The 21468-nt window shown below is 33.4% G+C and overlaps 1 protein-coding gene across 3 annotated transcripts in view; it reads left to right on the top strand.

Moving 5' to 3' along the window:
• Nucleotides 1-21468, top strand: part of LOC140049177 (rho GTPase-activating protein 6-like) — a 77160-nt gene that overhangs the window by 17307 nt on the left and 38385 nt on the right. Inside the window, exon 1 of one of the 3 annotated variants that reach the window (XM_072093998.1) lies at nucleotides 9263-9504. The exons of 1 other annotated variant lie outside the window; for it this stretch is intronic. In XM_072093998.1, the coding sequence (XP_071950099.1) occupies nucleotides 9460-9504 (45 nt within the window). In that variant the 5' untranslated portion in view covers nucleotides 9263-9459. Of the gene's footprint in view, nucleotides 1-9262; nucleotides 9505-14256; nucleotides 14338-21468 lie in introns of those variants that run through there. One more of the 3 variants, XM_072093997.1, reaches the window with a different exon arrangement.

The raw sequence follows: 21468 nt of genomic DNA on the forward strand, positions 1-21468 counted from the left end.
TGTTTATTTATTCTTTCTTGACTGGATGGCATTTTAATGTTATCCTTTTGAAGATGAATTGTCGTTGTGGCTATGGTAAAGTGATGTAGTTGGCCATTGTTACCTAACCTAATTCTAGATTTTCATATGTTTCAATTTATAGAATAAAAATAAAATAATGCGGGTGTTATATTTACTGTCGATATTTATTACACCGAATGCGAAAGACTTAATAGGTTCTATGTTTAGCTGCTATTTGTGGTAAGCTTCAGCACAAAATTCCATATAAAAGCATTTGCCTCTTCTGAAGTAGAGGCGTGCTAGACTGTCAAGTTTGGACTTTATTGCTTTAGCTAACTGTCACTCATTTCAGTGATGTAAACTTTACATATTAGGGGTGGTAACATGATTCTTCACACATATCCTGTTACTGACAAAGGAAATAAAAAATAACTGTCATATGACCATGTGTAAACAAACCCTCAAAATTGCAGAAGTAAATTAGGTTGCACTACAGTTGACAGAGGTCAGTGTAAAGTTCAATCATGTGATGACCATTAGCAGCTGTCAGAGCAAAGATTAATTCAAGTGGTCATAAAGTGAATGACCATTTTATAGTCATAAGGTTAGGTAAATGTTGCAATCTAGTTTTTTACAAAGAACACTTCCTTGCTGTACCTTCATTCATGGAGGTATACCTCCATGCTTCATTCATGTCGCACTGATAAAGTCATTTCTATGTGAATGATGTCTATCGTCAGTATTTTGACCTAACACATGTCTTTAAATTAACTAATGGTAACAGTAATACAGGAAACTCTAATTTAAGGGGAATATACTGTACAATTTGTGGTATCTGAGAAAATTGACTATTAGAATACCTCCTTTTTGGGGACACGTCCATTTAAGAGGGACACTTTCCTGAATGAACAATAGGCAAAATACTAATATAATGTTTTTACACAAAGGCCAACCCTTACGACAACCTATTAAAGAGTTCACATGTCCCCTTAATAGGGGTTTTACTGTTGATATGTCAAGTTATAACAAATAGGTAATCTAATGTTTGGTGTCAGTGTAGCATATCAGAAATAAAATCCAAACTATAGAGGGCAGGATCAATAATTAAATTAATTATATGTGGAATTTCCTGTTAATGTCATTGAAATAAAAAATTGAAACAATACTATATACCAACTCTCACCCTTAATGCGCAAGTCTCACGCATGAGGGCCGATTTGTTATGCCTCACGCATACGTAGCTATTTCCCACACATCCATAAAAAATATTCAGAAAAACACTATTTTGAAATTAATATATACAATTTTAATTTAAAGACACCTTCCCTACGTTTTTTAGATCTAATTTAAGATCACAAACTATATTTAATGTAAAAATAATACTATATGGTCCTATTGCGATAACTTTTTTTGTCTTTAATGGTTAAAAATGTGAAAAATAAGTCGATTCTAATAATTATAGCGGCCCGCTATAAATCCCAAAATGCATCGCGCGGATTGATATTTTTGTTTTTCTTCTGTAATTCACCCACTTTTCGATCGATCGTGGGGCCAAAACAAATGAAAGACCCCTAACTTTTCAGCGAAAAATACTGGGTTTTCCCCAATTTGTATCACCGGAGTCTGGCAAAAATAGAAAGACAATTAATGCAGCAACTATACAACGTCAGGCTAGGTATTATAGCTAGCGTACGATGTTCGTACGTTACCGATGTTTACCAGCTAGGCCTACAAAACTAAGCCTAGCTAGGCTAGACCTAAAGACCGTCCACGAAAGGTCAGTCGCCGCGAGCTACTTAGGTAGTGCATTGTTTCTCACTTTTTATCATAATTTACCATAAAACCTACATTTAAGTCAAGGAATTACCTGGTTTAATGTTTTTAAAGTAATATATATGTATTATTTTTACAAAACGTCACAAATTGTAGGGAAGGTGTCTTTAATTAATTTCTGATGCATTGGCCACTGAAAAAGTTGGCAGGTATACAATGCATTAGAGTTTTTAACTTTAAAAAAAATACATCTTATTCAACAGGCTATGAGAAGTTTACAACAAAAAAATAGGTCTACTGGGTAAATCCTCACAAAATTGCTGGCCAAGTAATGTTACGTTCAGTAAACCATTGAATTACTTGTAGAAAAGGATGCAGGCCACTTCGGCCCTAAACTGTTTTGGCCAAAGTCAAGTCGGCCCCAAGTCAATTCAGAATTAATCAGAATATTCTCGGATATTAGATAGATATTATTAGATCAATACAGTAAAATAAAAATGTTTATACAAGACATATACCGTATATTTCGGTGTATAAGTCACTTTTGACACGCAAATTTGACCTCTAAATTAAGGGTGCGTCTTATACATCGAACATAAGTGCCTCACCACACAGATTGTACATAATCGTCACCTTGTTGGCGCGGCTAGGCTAGGCCTAGGCCTGAATAGGCTAGGCCTATAGGCTAGCCACAGTGTACTAACATAACGGCAACCTGATTCTGCCTAGTTTTCAAGGCATTTTAGCGTAATGTTATACTAAATATGATAAAAAGATTTGTTCATTATAGAGCTGGTTTTGGCGCTTTACGATTGGAATGTATTTATTTATAGTTATACGCACGACCGCCGACCGCCGTACCCCTAGCCTAGCACAAGCCCTTCGGCGGCCACATGGTGTACGGTATTCGACTAGTATATTCTGCAGTTGATTATAGCATGGACCTAGCGTATACACTTCTCGGATACATAGATACTAATCGAATACGATTGTCCGTGAAAACGTGCGCCCTCTCGAAATGATCGAGCTAGGCTAGCCCACACACGTGCGTGTTACACACACGGTCATGCACTCGATGTTGCGGGTGCGAAACTCATGAATAACAAGTTAGAAAGAACTTGTTGAGGCTGGGCGCGACCGAGCTTTGGCCGAGACGGTTTAGGGCCGAGTTGGATCAAATTCGTAGAAAACTTGTGTGAATCGATTCAGATTTCATGGTATGTTTGCAATAACACAAATCACACTGAGGCAGAATCTCTAGGCCTTATATATAACAGGAACACATACCGTAGTTCCTCGGGTATAATCCCACCTCGGGTATAATCCCACCCCCGACTTTACGATTACCTTCACACGCAAGCATATCCCCGGGCAAAGTCGTAGTGTATAATTTTACATTAGGCCAGAGGTGGGCCTAGGCCTACTGTAGCTAGCTAGGCCGACGTCAATTTCTCACCAAAAAAATAGAGTGATTTCTCTGAATTTGGCTGACTTAAAACTCATCATAAACATTGTTAAGTTGAATACAACCTTAAGGCTAGCATGCCCCGATCGTCACGTTCTGTACATCCTTTCGCCGTCGTGTACATTCTTTCTTGTTGTTTACACTACTGTGCATGCTTGATTACCGTAAAAAAAACACCGCCCTCTATACCGACCAGCTTGTGCACAGTAGAGTTTGTGTCACATGCAACAACATGCGATTTACACAGAGAGCTCGAGCGTGTGAGTGAACATGGAGAACTCGTATGATCGAGTTCATGTCGATTTAGGAAGCTAGGCCTAGATCACATTTTAGGGTATTTTTTAAGTAGAAATCTCGGGGAAAATCTATACGGTAGGCATAGCACAGGTAAGACCAATTAGGCCGCCTAGGCCTAGATGGCCTGGCCGTCTAATTGCTAGGCCTACATCGGAATATAGCTTTTAGATAGCCTAAATCGTAGCTAGAAGAAATATCGTCATTTTCAGTTCATGCAGCGGGAAATCCCCGGGTATAGTCCCACCTCCCAAATTCGGGCAAATTTCACGTACAAGGGGGGTGGGATTATACCCGGGGAACTACGGTACTTGTTTTAGAAAACCTATTGTGTAGTAGTAAAGTTTTAAATACTTGTTTTTAATTTAATGCATTCATATTTAACCTAATTAAATATTCAAAGGACAAATTGATAATAAAAGTTTAATACTTGTCCGAAACCAGGATGTGTTAATGAAAAGATATTGAAATTCTTGAATTGGTTTGTCAATGGATTAACGATTTAGATACTACTTTCACTAGATAATAAAGTTCTTAATAAGGACATGGCCATCATTAATAAATTTCAAGTATGGCCATTGGACCGTGACGGTTTTTTTTTACACAATGTGTAGTTCGTTATTTTTAGTTCATATTAATTCCATTATTGTTGACTACACCTTTTCAAGGAAACATTATGTGGATTGGTATATTAATAAATTTGTAGCTTTTGACATCAGGTAACAGAAAAACATCCTTCTCTAGTCTTACCCTCAATCTGTTTTTCTTACCCTCAATCTGCTTCTCTTACCCTCAATCTGCTTCTCTTACCCTCAATCTGCTTCTCTTACCCTCAATCTGCTTCTCTTACCCTCAATCTGCTTCTCTTACCCTCAATCTGCTTCTCTTACCCTCAATCTGCTTCTCTTACCCTCAATCTGCTTCTCTTACCGTCAATCTGCTTAGACTAAGTAAAAAAATACAAATTAATTTATTAATATTATCCATTTATCTATTAATAACATCGGATGACCTATGAACCCGTCATCCTTTAGCATTCCCTAAATTCCGTTCACATGAACGTGATCTCCTTCAGTAAATGTTGTTTCCTAATTTATACAGTTGAACCAATATTAACCACAAACAAGTGCTGGAGATTCCTAATCCGCCACAAAATGATTACAGTATATGAATGACCACATCCTTAAGAAATAAATTTGTTTAGTGCGTGTCCAACAGTTGCATAAATGAAAGAATTGTTACATGGCGTCAGACTGAACATAATAGTACAGTAATACAATAACAATGTAGACTATTGCTACATCAGTAAATAAACATTCTTCAATTCAATTTTAACCACAATCCTATATGGATAATTTAGCAAAAAGTACCTTTAGGGCCTGTTTCTGCTGAGCAGAAATAATCGATTATTAACCGTTTATTTTTTTAATCGATTATTTTTGGGCAGCAGAAACGGCGCAAAATAAAATAACCGATTAAAAATAACCGATTAAAAACACTCAATCCATTGCGTGTTTTAATCGATTATTTCTTGTTTTAACCGATTATTGCGGAGCAGTTTTGAGCTGCAACACAAATAGCGATTATTGACCTCACTTTGACCTCTAGAGTATTCACGTCACAAAGCATGCTGTTTATTTGTGCGATATCGACAACGATCAGCAAAACCACGATTGCGATGTAGACCGAATAAAAATCAAATGTTAAACATTTGATTTTTATTATTTTGTGGGGGAGAATTATACCAAGAGACTCCAGGATTCTGTGTTACAAGTACACCTGTTACATACCACCAGTCCAGGCTAACGATGTTTTACATGTCATTTTTTAGGCCTGTTGTCTGTTGACTTGTTTCGGTAGAAATATATAGCCCATAGGCCTAGCAGGCCGAAGGTAGACTTCGAACTTTTTTCGCCGACGTGTCCTTATTAATATAACATCATTCAGTGTTCTCCCCAGGATTCACATCAAGCGTCACGGTTGACCCCCCCCCCCCTCGGGGGGGGGGGGGGCATTGGGGCACTAAGTACTTGAGCCACAGCCCCACCATGGTTGGGGCTGTGGCGAAGCGATTTTTGGTAATTTACACCCTAGATGGCCGGAAATGGTACTCTCGCCCACATAACATTTATGTTGAATGACGCCTCTTGTTTGGCCGGAAATAACACTTATAGCGCGCTAGCAAACAACAAAACGATCGTAGCCAACTTTTTCAGCCGGTAAACATACGCGAAGAAACATTTTTTTGCATTAATTACGAACGTCAGGGGGAAGCCCCAATGAAAAAAATAGGCCTAATCTATTAGCCTACTCATCAGTAGGACAACTCTAGTTGGCCGGAAACGAAACTTTATAGCGCACTAGCAAACAGTAAAACCATCGTAGCACACTTTTTCCGCCAGTAAACATACGCGATAAAAAAATGTTTTTGCGTTCAATACGAACGTCAAGGGGAATTCCCCGATGAAATAAAACTAGGCCTACTCATGAGTAGGACAACTCTGTAGTTGGCCGGAAAGACACTTCATAGCGCGCTAGCAAACCGCACGATCGTAGCCTGCTTTTTCCGCCGGCCGGTAAACATACGCGATAAGAAACATTTTTTGCGTTCATTACGAACGTCAAGGGGATTTCCCCGATGAAATAAAAAAATGCTACTCATCAGTAGGACAACTCTGTAGTTGGCCGGAAAGGACACTTCATAGCGCGCTAGCAAACAGCCCGATTGAGCCTACTTTTCCGCAGGTAAACATACTGTACGCGATATATGAAAAAAAAAATATGCCTACTCATCAGTAGTCAACTGTAGTTAGCCGGAAACGACACCTCATAGCGCGTTAGCAAACATTAAAACGATCGTAGCCTACTTTTTTTTTTCGCCGGCGGGTAAACATATGCGATAAAAAACATTTTTTGCGTTCAAATACAAACATCGGGGGCAAGTCCCGATGAAATAAAACTAGGCCTACTCATTAGCATGGAGTAAAGAACTTTACTCCATGTCATTAGTAAGACACCTCTAGTTGCCCGGAAATAAGACTTCATAGCGCACTAGGAAATAGGAAAACGATTCGAAAGAGAGACATGGCAGTAACAAAACACGTGCTTACATCTCTCGGCGGCGGCCGCCGGTGAAAGCACCATGTGACATACAGTATCGCAGTACTGATATCACAATACCATGTGATATCCCTTGTCACTCGACTTTCTCACGAAGTAGGGCCTAAAACATTCTAGCACCGATGTACAAATACACTTAACTTAAGGTACATTAAATGTACCTTAAGTTAAGTGAAATAAGACTTTAGCGCACTAGCAAATAGGAAAACGATCGTAGCCTTCTTGAATGTATTATACGATCAAAGCAGCTAGCATTGAATTGCGCCTAGAAATCATTTGATGACGTGCGTATGTTACCGACGAAAGAGTAAATCCCACCGATAGAGTCGATTAATTCAGTGTGATATTGAAAATAATAATATCATCGATATTTATTTTTAATACACATAACATTTTTAGAAGAAAAACAATACAATCAATCATTTACTTTATTTACAATATACAAGTTACTACATTTTAGACAACAGCCAAATAACTAGAGATCGAAAGAGAGACATGGCAGTAACAAAACACGTGTTTACATCTCTCGGCGGCGGCCGGTGAAAGCGAGTCTCAGTTGTTTAACACTTTGTTACGCAGTCTTTTGTTTTTCGTCTAGTGGTCATGTCACGTGTCTCGTGTATGCATTAGGCTCTTTATGCATGCCGCGCCTCAGCTCTAGAGAAAGTACCGTACCTGCCTGTTAATCTATTTTTAGATTGTTGTGGTTGATATTTTTAAGCGTCACGGATAAGGTTTTAAGCGTCACGGCCGACCGTAAAGCGTCACGGTAGAGAACCCAAGCGTCACGGTACCGTGACGCTTCAAAGGCCTGGGGAGAACACTGCATCATTATTCTGTTGTATGTGGTACGGTAGTAGGCCTAGATGTTTATTTTAGAAATAATATAGCTTTACGTAAGAGTAATTTTTAATCCTACATGTGAGAGTTTTAGGCAGCGATAGGATGTAAACAAACCAACTCTCATCGGCCTTTCATAACTTGAACTGCGCTGTGGGGGAATGATGACGTGATTTTAAAAACCGATTACCTGAATAACCGATTAAAGTCGTAGCAATTTTCAATTGCAACGCGATTATTTTTGTGGTTTGCGGTGACTGAAAAAAATCGATTATTTTGATTTTTTCAGCAGAAACAGACCCTTAGAGAATTATTGTAGCTACGACACTGTTGGAAAAACCATCCAGGACCATGTAAAATTAACTGTTATTTCATTTACTCTTTAGCAAGCTTTTTTTTAACTAATCATGTACACTTTATTGTAGATACAGCATCACATTTTAGAACAAAATATTTAAAACCATATGCAGTAAGCAAATGTGGTTACTGCAGTTACAAATGTGGTTACTGCAGTAGAATAATTTTTACATGGTCCAGGCTTATTTATAAGTTGGAAGATGGAAAGAAGATTTATTACTTTTAAAGAAATTATGAATAACAATTTGTGACCTAAAAAAATTTTCTCCATTATAACTATATAACTTTCAGAATGATGAATATTTTTAATATATTTAGATAGATTAATGTTTGTATACATTTTTGCTGTTGATGGAAGAATGTTATTATTATTATTATTATTTATTCAGGCAAAAGATACATTTTACAAAATGTAATACAAATCAGCAAATTAAACAAAAACAACGCAAAAGAAAATATAAAATCATAGTCACTAGCTGCCAGTAAAGCACAAAAGCAGCCTAAGCCACTGTCACCCATTAGGTGTGTACCTCCAACCAGTGATAAATTATTACAAATAATATATATAATATAGATGATGATAAAGTTAATATTTAAAAGAATAACTCAATTATATTAAGCCTATAGTTTATATATGTAAATGCTAAATTCAATTATAAATAAACAACTATAAAATAAAATTATTTTTAATTTACGTTAAAATATGTTAATAATAAATTAAGTACAAAGTACTTCATGTTAAATTATTCTTCTTCCTTATAATTTTTAATTGCAAAATTAAGACATAAAACATTAAATAAATGGAATATTAGCATAAATGCCCCAGCAAGTATAGTAAACAAACGAAAATAAAGATTTCTTTAAACTTAATTGACACTTACCAACTTTAACCCATAAACAAATTTATGATTCTTGCAGGTACAGTACTTCATGATAAATCATGACTGGTTTAATTACAATAAAGAAAATATTATTTGTTGATTTTATTTCTATTACATCAGTGACTATAGTGACTAATATACTCATAATCACAATGGGTGCTTATAAACAATAGTGTATACAATACTCAAATTTATGAAAATGAAATAGTTTTAATAATAAGCCAACAGGAACTGTAATTACAATAAAGACATTCACAAACTTTCCATACAGAATACAAATCAAGGAATTGAATGAGTTTCCTGGATTCGTGGTCGGTGTTCCGTAAGGTAGGTGAGTATTAGAGAATCAGTTTAATACCATCTGGTACAGAACATGTAGTGAAGGTTCAATAATTGTGAATAAAAGCAAAGGAATTGGTGTTTGGTGAGGCGTTACATCAATAGTCTATGATATTCAATTGTGGATGTAGCTGATATTTGTGTGTTTAGCCAAGTACAGTATATTGTTCAATACACATGTAGAAAGAAAAACTTGCACTTATAAAACAGTATAGGAATGTGTGAAGTGACCATTCGGATATATATTTATATATACCTTTTAACTTTTGGATATACACAACTTTTGTTAAATCAAAATGATATTGATATTAAGCAGTAGTTGATTTGTAAAGGAATATACACTTCATTTTTGTTTTGGAATTTACCTAAAACTACTTGGAATTCAGCGGCATGAGTGCCTTTATGTTCCCATGGATCCAGTACCCCATGGAGGAGGTAAGACAGATAGTTCTTTTGCTTTTATTAAACTTCAAATCAAATTTATTTCATTTTATAATGGATTTGTGTTAAAATCCAGCCTACTAGATCTCTTAGATCAGGTGGCCAATGTCTGATAGTTCCTAAGACTAAAACATCTACATATGGTGAAAGAACTTTTGCTGTGGCAGCTCCAACTCTGTGGAATTCCCTACCAATTTCAATCAGTAGTAGCAGTGTAGTACTCTTTAAAGACCCAGTTAGTGTCTTTCCTTTTTGAACAAGTTTTTCATTAATTTAATTTAACTTATTGCCGTCTTACTTCTCGTCTATTTCAATTTATGTACAACACATTGAGAGCTTGCTTATATGCGCTATATAAGAATGAACTATTATTATTATTTTAAAAAGTACTGTATTTAGGCATACCTCAAAGTCTACATCTAGCAGAAGAGCTTGGGTGATGTTTGGGTACATTGATATTTCCGAAGTATTGACAGTGAAAAGTATTAGTATAGTGTGGTTACAATATTGTATTGTGTAAACAGTACTGTACATGAAATATGATCGTACTGTGCAAATATAAGGTTCGATACTCTTTCAAAATAATAGATGTTTTACATAGTAGAGAACACATGATGTTTTATTCTGTAGTGTTGATATTGCTTTACCATGTTGAATAATTTGACACAAATATGCCAACTCCTACATTTGAGGCTAGAGATCCCGAAATTTTGTTATTTGAATATTTTTTTGACCCAATAATTGTAGATAAATAAAAAGTGCTAGTTACAGACTTTGCCATGACATTTCAAACAAAAAGAAAAAATATTGGGAACATTAAGGGCCCTGGCCCGGGAAAATTGTTAAAATATGTTATATAGTAAACATTTACATGTTACCATGGGTAGAATTTTTCCTTTAATTTTGTTATTAAGACTTTGCATTGATTTATTGTCTACAGACAATAAATTAAAAAAAATAAAGTAAATAGTATCTATTGTCTTTCGTATTCAGAAAAATAGTTATTAAGTCCACCCAAAATTCATTCTGTTTTTACACACACAAATCAAAGATTTGACTAAAAAATTCATTTGTAAACTACATACAATTTTGTATCTAAAGTTAATTTTATCAACTTTACAGGTAGAGAACTTTCTGTGTAATGTTTTCTAGGTATTTGTATGTTTACTGGTATGGTAGCTAAGCCATAGATTGTTTCCTTGTTGTTTATGAAAAAGGCAAACTACCTTCATTTGTTGAACTTTAAAATCCTGCTTGTTGTGATTTTAATGAAATAATACTACCTATATAATAACTTGATAATCTGTTTACAATACAAAGCTATTAGGGTGAAAGCAACAAATATTCTCTAGTTTTTGCAGAGGAAATCTATACTGTCCTACTACAATAGGAATAAAGTCAAAAGATTACTATCATAAAAGATTGTATAAGGAAAAAACCACAGTGTTGGCTGAGGAATCAGATTTTATAAAGGCTAAGATTTTATAATAGGGTGAAAACAACTTTTATAGATAAGCTAGGAATTGTGTGAAGTTCATACGACAGATCAAGGTTAGGTTGAAGATTGTCAATATGTAAAAGGTATAGCGCAACAATTTTGATTTGATTTTGTTTTTAATTTGTTTGGAGGTATATTAATGTTTGTAATGTTTTTTTTAAAAAGGGGCTTCATCTCTTTCATCACATATTTTAATGGCATACCGGTATGCAAATATGTCGCACCAACTTAAGCCTGTTTTCCAGTCGACGTTGAGTTGTGGCGAGTTGCGTTGATTTTACCAAATTCAATGATTTGACAGGGAAAGGGCATAACAATGTTTAAATTATTGGCAGTCCGGCTCGATCATCATCAATATTTATTCTCAATTTTAACGTAATTCAACTTCAATTGGAACACATTGGTCATAAGTATATGACAGCCTAGATTATCCCATACAGTGCTAATGTAAGCCTGATACTTTTGCATTCACATATTACAGATTTTTGGAAATATAAACAGAATAAAAAGAATATCACCAGATTTTCATTTCAGTATTAATTTTGTGGGGGGAAAAAACGTGTTTGTGTATAAAATTGATCTAATTTTTACTACATATACAAACATGGTGGAAATAAAAAAAATCCCATATTTAATGGTGGATCACTGCTTCTGTATCCGTCACTATAAATGTTGTTTTTGCTCTGTTTGTCTTCTGTAAACTAATCAAACAACAGAAGATAATAGCTACATATTGATTAAAAAGTAATCAAAACAAGAAATCATGTTTGTCACTAAGGACATTAAAAGTCATGTTTTTGTAATCATATAAACACATTGGTGTAGTGCACATCAAGCATGAATGTATGTTCTTAATGTTGAGCTGACGATTGACATTGTAAACCCTATAATCCTCTAGTCTATACGGACACAGACAGACACGCATAAAGATTTGTATAGTATAGTTTTATTTAAAGTGGTTCTCTGGTTGAAAACCTTAAATAGAGGCTGGACATAGTTTTAAAGCATTGTTCGTTTTCACACTGGAAGTGTCTCCTTGATAGGGGTATCCCTTGAATAATGGTTGGTCATAGTGTTAAAACAGAAAATGACTCATCAAGAAATGTCCAATGAATAGGGGTTGGTTATAGCGTTAAAAACTATATTACCCATCATTTGTGTGTCTCGAATGAAGGATTCTATACATTATACTATATAATATTTTAATGTTGAATGTAAGGCTTTTATTTTTTTCCAACCAGCTCACTAATTTTTCTCAAAACAAAAAAGATTTACCCAGTACACTTTTTTTTAATAAACAAAAACTTTCATCCACTCTTTCAGCAATTTTAAAATTTTAATCTTTTTTTATAATAAGCAAATTAAAGGATCTAGAATAAATGAAAATTCAAAGAAATTTGTCTTCACAGATTTTTTTTTCAATGTTTTATTGAAAGTTAATTACGAAAAAGGATTTGCCATAACATAATGTCTCGTTGCTATGGATACCGTACCACTCAACGGTCTCTGATTATGGCACGGTCAAACGCAAATGTAAACAAAACCAGAACTTTTTAAAAATATTTTTTTGATGTCAAAGACAAGCATAAAATTGAGAGATAAAATCAAATTTGACTTCTTACTGTAAAATGTTCATACATCGATGTGGATTGTTGAGAGAAGTAGCTAGAGATATCTGGCCCTGTGATATATTATTTTGATTTGAATTTCTGTAAATCATCAGTTTTTATTTTTATTTATTTAGATTTTGATTTAGCTTTTTCACATATTTTATTTGTATGTTCATAGATTCAGCCACTGATACCGACAGCATTGTCATTTTTTCTGTAATTTCTATAGGATTTAACAATGTTGCATTATTTATATCTTACTACATTACTAATTTATACAACTGAATATTATTAGATTTGCTTTTCATTCTCAAGTTTTGATTTCAATTTTCATTCCCTTTAAAAAAAACCTTACGATGATGGCCAGTATAATACATGAATCAATTTACAAAAGCTTACGGATCATCGATGAAGTTTAGTTGAGGAGACATGATGACCAACGTAATGATTCTTCAATGTCATAGCTACAGTACTTGCATTGATAGTTAATAGTCGTTCAGTTAAATCACCATTTATTCATTCATTATATTCTTCCTGTAAGATATCAAATGCTTAGGCTAACTGATACAGTATTAGTTAAAATTTTTCTTTTAAATTGATATCAACTAGAGCATTCCCTGGGGTTAAATACATCTCTATTTTAAATATTATAATGTGAAAAAAGTTGTTAAAGAAATTTAATAGTCAATAGAAAAAATTCGTCCCCACAAAAAAAGACAGCAAAAACAATTATAAACCCGGCCTAATTTATTTCTATCTTGAACCACAAGAAAACATTTATTTAGGATTCTATGGAAAAAGCTTTAAATTTTTAGGTCTAGCTATATGGTTAACAAAACCGACTTTAGTTTACATGCATGCTCCACATGTTTAGAAGTTAAGGTCAACCTGGATGTTACGGATTATCCCATGTTTTACATGCAGCTTTTGGTACCATACCATATGTAAAACGTAGGTCCTACTGTACTACGGGATGTTACTCAAGCGGTTCAAGATCGAAAAGTGTGATTGGGTGGTGGGGGAGGAGGATGTGAGATGGAGATGGAGGGTGTGAGATGGGGAGGGAGCACACAATCTAAAGCATTTCCAACACCATTGATTCAGTTTTCCCCAGTGTTTAACAAGCTTGTTGACTAGTTTGTTAATGAACCATATTATATAAACATTAAACCTTTCTTTCAACCTAAGGGCATAAAATTCCAATTTATGTAGAATTAGTTAGCTATTCTTAAATTTGATGCAAATTCCCTCGAGATATATTACAAATTGATAAGAAGCAGAAAAATCCTCCCACTCAGTTGTGAGTCCTTTATATGAGATGGAAGGAAAATTTGACCTTTATAAGACATTTGGGACAGCGTTGTGTTTCAGAGCTTAGAGGATCGCTGAAAAGAATGTGTTTAACTGTTTACATTATCTCATATATTAGTTGATTTTATAAGAGTTGATGAACAGACTATGCATCCGTGTGCCCTGAAAGTGCAACAGATAAATGTGGTTTATGGCAAACTTTAAAATGCTATTGTGGTGGACTTTGTAGTGTCATCTTACGCTTGTGGCTAATTTAACAACTGATTAAATACATGTAAATTTCCTAGTGTATCAGTTGGTTTTTAGTATAGCCTGTTGCAAGTTCATCAGTCTAGGAGATATTTAGAAATGAAGAGATTTCAAAACAGCACAATGTTTCCTTGGGTTTGGTACCCTAATGAAGAAGAGGTAAGTTTGTCTTTAATGATTATCATTAAACCGTTCATTCACATGTACAGCTAAAATTCTAGCCTGGCGCAATCATTTATGACTTTTGTGCAGGAATGTAAAGTCCTGAGTAAAATGTTTTCTCAGCTTGTGTTCAAGCAATATACATCCCTTGGGCTAGAAGGCCTTTAGATTCTGTCTGCAATGGTTTCTAGTATAAAAATGTCGTTTGTATTTAATACAGTATAGGAATACTTGCATTTATGCGTTAGATTTAGTGTTTATCTCGTTCTTGTCTATATATATATTTTTAATTAGTTTTATGTCTTGAGATTTAATTTCTTCTTCAGGGGCTGTACTGTATTTAATAGCAATGTTATGCAAACTTGAGAATCATAGAAGTCTAGTCTCCATTTAGACATCTCGATAACGACATTTAATAATGGAAAATCTAATGGGTTTTTTACTGAATATATATTTTTTTAAACAAGAAATAAAAATAGTCAATATATAGTAATAGCAAATATTTGACGAGGGAGGAGATGTGAAACTAACATTTTTGTCTAAATTGGCCTATTTTTACTAAATAGTATCATGATTAACAGTAACTCTTACTTCTAATTTAATGCTGATTAAGATCATCAGATCTGTAAAAAAAATCTGGTTCATTACTGTATATACAGCACTTTAATTCATAGTCAGTGGTGGGAGGTTGTGTAAGAATATTATAGTTTTAATAAGCATATTTAAATTAATCTAAGAAGATATCTTCTGACACCAAGGGTTCTTTCCCTATATTTATGGAATGTACTCTTTTTATTATTGCAGGTTTCAGATTACATCAATGTTATACCAAAAAAACACTAAAATTACCATCTGTATTATATGTTGTTATAGTATGTTGTAAAATACGTACATACATATATATACATACATATATATACATACATATATATACATACATATATATATACATATATATATATATACATATAATGTAATATGTAATGTCATTTTTATGCTGTATATAATTATATGTTTGCATGTAACCTCATCATGCATTTATATAATGCCCTTTTAAACCCTTCAAAATCAGTAAATCTTCAGCCTACTAATCCTTCAATGGCGTTAACTGCTGTAGATAAAAAATATATACAGTAAATCACCACCTAAACCTAATCTTAACATGTATTAAGTTTGGAAAGTGTGCCATTCCTATCAGCTAGGATACGGTATTGCTAAAAAATATGCACGTCTGTCCCTCCATATTTGGAATGATGACTCTGTACTGACATTTTAATTGTGAATTTCAAAGTATAAACCAATAATATCCAAGTATATTTTAAAATTGTAGATTTTGCCAGCCCACATTCCATTTTGGTGAATATACGAAATTTATATAGTGTTCTAGGTTTACACTTTTGTGTAGCTAAATGAGGCTAGAATTGTAGCTAGGATGTTAGAATATGGGGTGTAGAATAAGAGGAAGGAGAAATCGGTTTTTCTCCTACACTTTTCTTCACTTTTTCCCATTCTAAATCAAAGGAAGATGAAATGTGGAATTGTCCTGATTAATAGAATGGGTTCAGTCAAAACCATAGTCTGGTATTAATTACAATGCTTTACAGTCAACTAAAAGTGAAGTTGAGATATATTTCCACTCTATAGTTTTGTAGCAATGGAAATCTACTATAAAGAATATTTTGTTAGAATTTAACCAACAACAATATGACTATATAAATCTTACAACATTTTTTGAAAAAGTGTTTTGCTGAATCAATACACCCCTTCACCCATTTATAATGGGTACCACTGTATTCATGTTAAATGGATACCATTGTTTTCATGATGAATGGATACCACTGTTTTCAATTTCAACAATTTACACTTTTTGGAATAAAAAATTGAGATGCATTGCAAAGTGTACGGGTCACGTCAATGAAAAGGTTGTTTGTTGCTATCAACCATTCATGCATGACATATTGACACATGTGGTATAGGTTTCATAGTCTTCGTTTCTTTTGAACGAGAAAACAAATTTTTTAACTTGGAAACAAAACATTCTGCTCCAAAATGGATCCGTGTAAATTCAATTCAATCAAACTTTATTATCCCAAACTGGGAAATGCATTTGCACAGCATTAGGTTCTTACTGCAGTAGGAATAAATGATTTCCTACAGTATTATAGCACTCAGTATTTATTTTTCCCATGTCCCATGATCAATAAGTTTTATCCTTCATGATATTTCTAATCTTACTTAAATAAAGTTGTTTTTTAAACAATCCAGTGATGTTACATGATTGCCTACTCACCAGCTAATGATTCTATGGAACTTCATATCACTTTCTATAAAGTATAAGAATTGGATTATAGATCAAAATTTGACTGAGTCACTGTCACTGTATGGAGGGAAAACCCAATATGAATACCACTACTCGGTTGCATAGCAGCGTGTCTGTTAAGTGTATCAATGCAAGAATGCAATATTGTATTAAGATTTATTTATTGTGCAATGTGCAAACATTCAAGACTTATTTATTTATTTATATATTATTTAATTAATTTTATTTCCATTAACAAGAGTATGTTATAAAAACTGTACTGTATTTAAAAAAATATATATTCTTATTATGATAATTAATTTAATTTTAGGTTATTATTTTTATATACTAATATTTTTTTATGGATATCATAAATGGGGGCTATTGTAAAGGGTCTTTGCCCTTTTGCCATTAATTTGCAGTCACCTACTGTAGTACAGTAATGAAGTAATTGTTGTAATGGTTGTACAGTACATTGACCAAAGGACTTTTACCTCATTGCAAAACACAAACTAAATTGTTATTTTGATAAAAAACCATTTCCACTATTTATTTACTTTACTTTATTTGCAATAACAGGTTTAATTGATTTATTACGTGTATAGCCTTTTACTGTAGGATGCCATTTAACTGATAATTGCATGCATGATTCTGTTGCCAAACAAATGAACTTCCAATTTGTATCCAAAACTGGTGCAACTACAATTATCAATACAGTAATTTCAATAGTTAAAATAGGGAGGCGCAAAAAAATAGATATCGTAAATGAGTACATAATTTCACTTTAACTGTCAAAAGAGGAGATTGCGCATCTTTCAATGGGTAGAATGGAAAAGTTATTAGTACTATGTGAAAGTGTCTATACGGAGCCATTTCAACCCAACAATATTTGGTAAACAAAAAGAGAAACCATTCAGCTACTCATTGCTGTGTTTACACTATCAAACTAGTTTGACAAAAAAAAGCCAAAAATGGTGTGATATGCCCAAATATGGTAGTGATATGACATCCATATATGGACACATTTTTTTTCACGTAAAGTTTGATAGTGTAGAAAGAGATTTAGAGATGTTTCTTGAGCATCAAATGTTATTATTGTTCACATTCTAATGATAAAATAAATAAAAATGTATGTTTATATGACGTAACTCATTTCTGAGAAATAAATTATAGTTAAATTCAATAATCCTGTTTTACGATGTTTTGTGAAGTTAGTGGGAATTTGGGATACCGGTACATAAAAATGTTTATATAATCAAACCTTGATGTGTATGACTACAATAATAAGCAAAAAAAGTGATGGTTGTTGACCTTCCTTTGCTGTCTTCTACGAAGTGGGGACACAGCTCCACGCCTCCTCACAACATCCTGGACCCACTCCTGTAGTAGTAGTAATGAACACACTCGGCCTAGCATTCTAAAGATCCCTATTTATTAAGCACCTCTTAATTACTGAATTCTAAAATATGAGCACAACCTAGGGAATATATAAGCCCACTTTTAAAATTGACCCTTGTCAAAATTGTTTGCTAAAAGATTAAAGTGAAGGCAAGCTTTGGTTTACATTGGTGCATCCGATAAAAAATATCTTGAGGGACGTTAAGTGCCTACATAACACTGTAAATACAAAACTGAAATTAATAGCCTCATTTCTGGTGATATACCATTTTTATATGTTTAGTTTAATGATGTATGGTGTGCCAGACAATTACGTCACATATTCTATTCGGTTTTCATTAATCATTAAACAACCACAAAATAGTTCATGTGGGAGTTCAGATATGGACACTACAACCATAGGAAGTATGTATGGTATATAGTATAGTAAGCTATTGATATTAACTGCCACAGACAATGGCTAGGCTAATAGGGATTTAATTAACATACAATAAAAAAAAATAGGATTTATATTAATAATGTTTTATATTAAATATGCTAATGTGGTAAACCAATACTTTAGGTTTGAGTTTGCAACACATTTGTGACCATGGACAAGCCGTTTAGGACAAGTGACCAATGAGCCTAAAATGTTTGACCACCTGAGCATTTTGGGTAATGTTAACATCGACAACCACCCATTTGATTTCAATTACAGGTTTTTAATAAAAGGAAAAACAGGCCCTCAGATAATATTTATGATTCTGTATTAAGTTGAAAAATTTTTTCTCGAATATTTAAATCAAGGTATCGAATCCTAGATTTTGTATCCAATATAAATTTTTTCTTCTGATTGCTCTTAATGTTAATTAATAACATTAATGTGTTTAATGGCCAGGCCTAACCTACCACTACAAGATAAGTGTTTGATTTATGTAATATTTTTCACGCTGCTGCTCTAGCCAGCTACAGTACGTCCCATGAGGACTACTCATTCATAAGCTAAAGCAAGCAGCAGTTATAGTATCTAAGGCCAACAGTTTTGCAACTTTGTAAACTCGACTATAATTTATAGATCCCAGTTGCTGGACCCAAAAAACGTCTGGGAAAAGAGAGTCTTTGAGAGCTCACGGTTGAAGGATTTTGGATTCTCGCGCTTTGATTGGTTGACGCGAATCAACAGACTGGGAGGGAAGAATTTTCGTGAAGTCACGTTGTCTCTAGGGGGTATTCAGTGGCATGCCAACAGGTTGAGGTCACACACATACACACACAGCACATTAAAGTTCAAAATTTACCATTTTTAAATAATGGGCATGTGAATCCATAATTAAAGAACTATCTTTGATTTGTATGTATTTTTTGCGATTAAAGGACATCTTTTTAATAATTAATCATAAATATATCTGAAGAAAGAACAATAATTAATTTTAAAATGTCGAGCAGCGTTTTTTGTAAGAAATATTTCTTTTTTACATGTGTTTATGGTTGGAAGCAATGTATTTCGGTAAATCTTACTGGCAAAACCTGCTTAGGAGATTACTGAATATGTATATGAGACATTTAAAAGCATTATTGTATCAGATTTGATAACTTGAGTAAACAGATTACCTATTGATTTGGATAAAATCTGATCAACTGCCTTCCGTGGCTTTACAAATATTATTGAACAATATTTCACTAGGCATTGGTTCATTAATCACTTTAGTAGTGACATTTATTCATACTTAGCTTAAGGTTTGAATAGTTTGTTTACATATGAAATACAGATTATGATACCTCAGCAGAACTCCTACCTAGTAAAGGGACACCTTCCAGACCCACCAAAGTGTCACAATAGTGTTAAAATATAATTCCGATTCTTTGTTTTAACGGAAAATGTCTCCTCCTAAAAGAGGGTTGTGTTGTACAGTATATAATAAGAATTTACTTCATTAGTAGGGAACACTTTCCTTTTTTTTTAAAGTAGATATACTTGTTTATATTTTATAAATCTTGTAAACTTTTTGTAAAACAAATTTGGAATGAATTGAAATCTTAGAATTAGGCCTTTTAACCAAAAAAAGGCAAAACAAAAAATAAAATTATTATTGTAAATATTTGGCTTAATAGCACAAAACCTTATGTTAATTTGTGTAGTGTTGAAGGGTGCAAACGTTCAGAAATCTATTAATTCTATGTAACGATATATTATCCTAGGAATTTGAAATACTGTTGAATTTTAAATTCTACATCAATATGTTGCATTATCAAAAGTTTACATGATGCATTTATCAATAATTAATTTAGCCAATAGCTGAATAATAATTTTCATTCAAGAGAAACATTAAGTTTCAGAATAAAATGTTTTCCATGAGGGATATTACTTCTTGTATGATATTGTAATGTCCTTACAATCTAGCTCTTAAATGAACTGTTTAAAAAAACATTATTTTTAGATCAGAGTTTATTATAATATGATTTTCATCTCAGATGTACAGTAATTTAATTATCATTTTGTAAACAGAGGTAGTTTGATGACTTTATAATCAATACTGAAGTTGAAGTATAAACTTTCCCTACGGCAAGAAAAATCTTGATTATTAAAATGTAAATGTAAGGTAAAATGTCCTGCCATGAACTCAGTATAATGTTCAACTGTTTTGCTATGAACTTCGAAAAAAAAACATGAAGATTTATAGCAGCATAATATATAGTTTTATATTGTGTGAAGATTTTGTTTTTTTATATGTAAAAAGTCGGAGTTGGATAGCCGAGTGGTTAGGACACTTGACTGTCATACAGATAGACCCGGGTTCGATTCCTGACAACTCCCAGTCCACTCAGCTGTACCTAGGTGAAAATACTAGGAGGAAAAAGCTTATTCCCCTACGTTCAGAATGAACACGGGACTCACCTTATATGTAATAAAAATAACAACAAGGCCTAGCTTATGAGGCAAAAACTAACAACAGCTAAAAAAAACATCTAGTCTAGATGTTTTTTTTAGATTTTGTTAGTTTTTGCCTTATAAGCTAGGCCTTGTATTTATTTTTCATTTTATCAATCACATAAGTCACCAACTATTAAAATATATATCTCCTAGCAGATTTTATCAACTTGTAAACAATGTAAATGTAAATACAATCCTACAATCAGTAAACTCTCCTACTGCACACACTAGCCTAATGTGTCTGGTATTCCGATGGTGTTTTTAACAGTAAAACAAATTTAGACCTCAAGAAAAATCTGGTTTTCAGAGAATTTTGTATGAGTCTGGGTATTGGGAGAGTTGACTACCATATTGGCACATTCCACCAAAATAGAAACAAATCTGAAAAATAATGATTGATAAGATCAGCAAACCTATACACTATTTATTTTAAACATTAGAAAGTAGCTAGCATAATTCATTAAACTAGTTTTGAATCATAGTTCCATCGAAATAGTGTGGGAAGGATCACTTCCTCAGT

The sequence above is a fragment of the Antedon mediterranea genome, chromosome 5, assembly GCF_964355755.1.
Source record: "Antedon mediterranea chromosome 5, ecAntMedi1.1, whole genome shotgun sequence".
NCBI classification, from domain to species: domain Eukaryota; kingdom Metazoa; phylum Echinodermata; class Crinoidea; order Comatulida; family Antedonidae; genus Antedon; species Antedon mediterranea.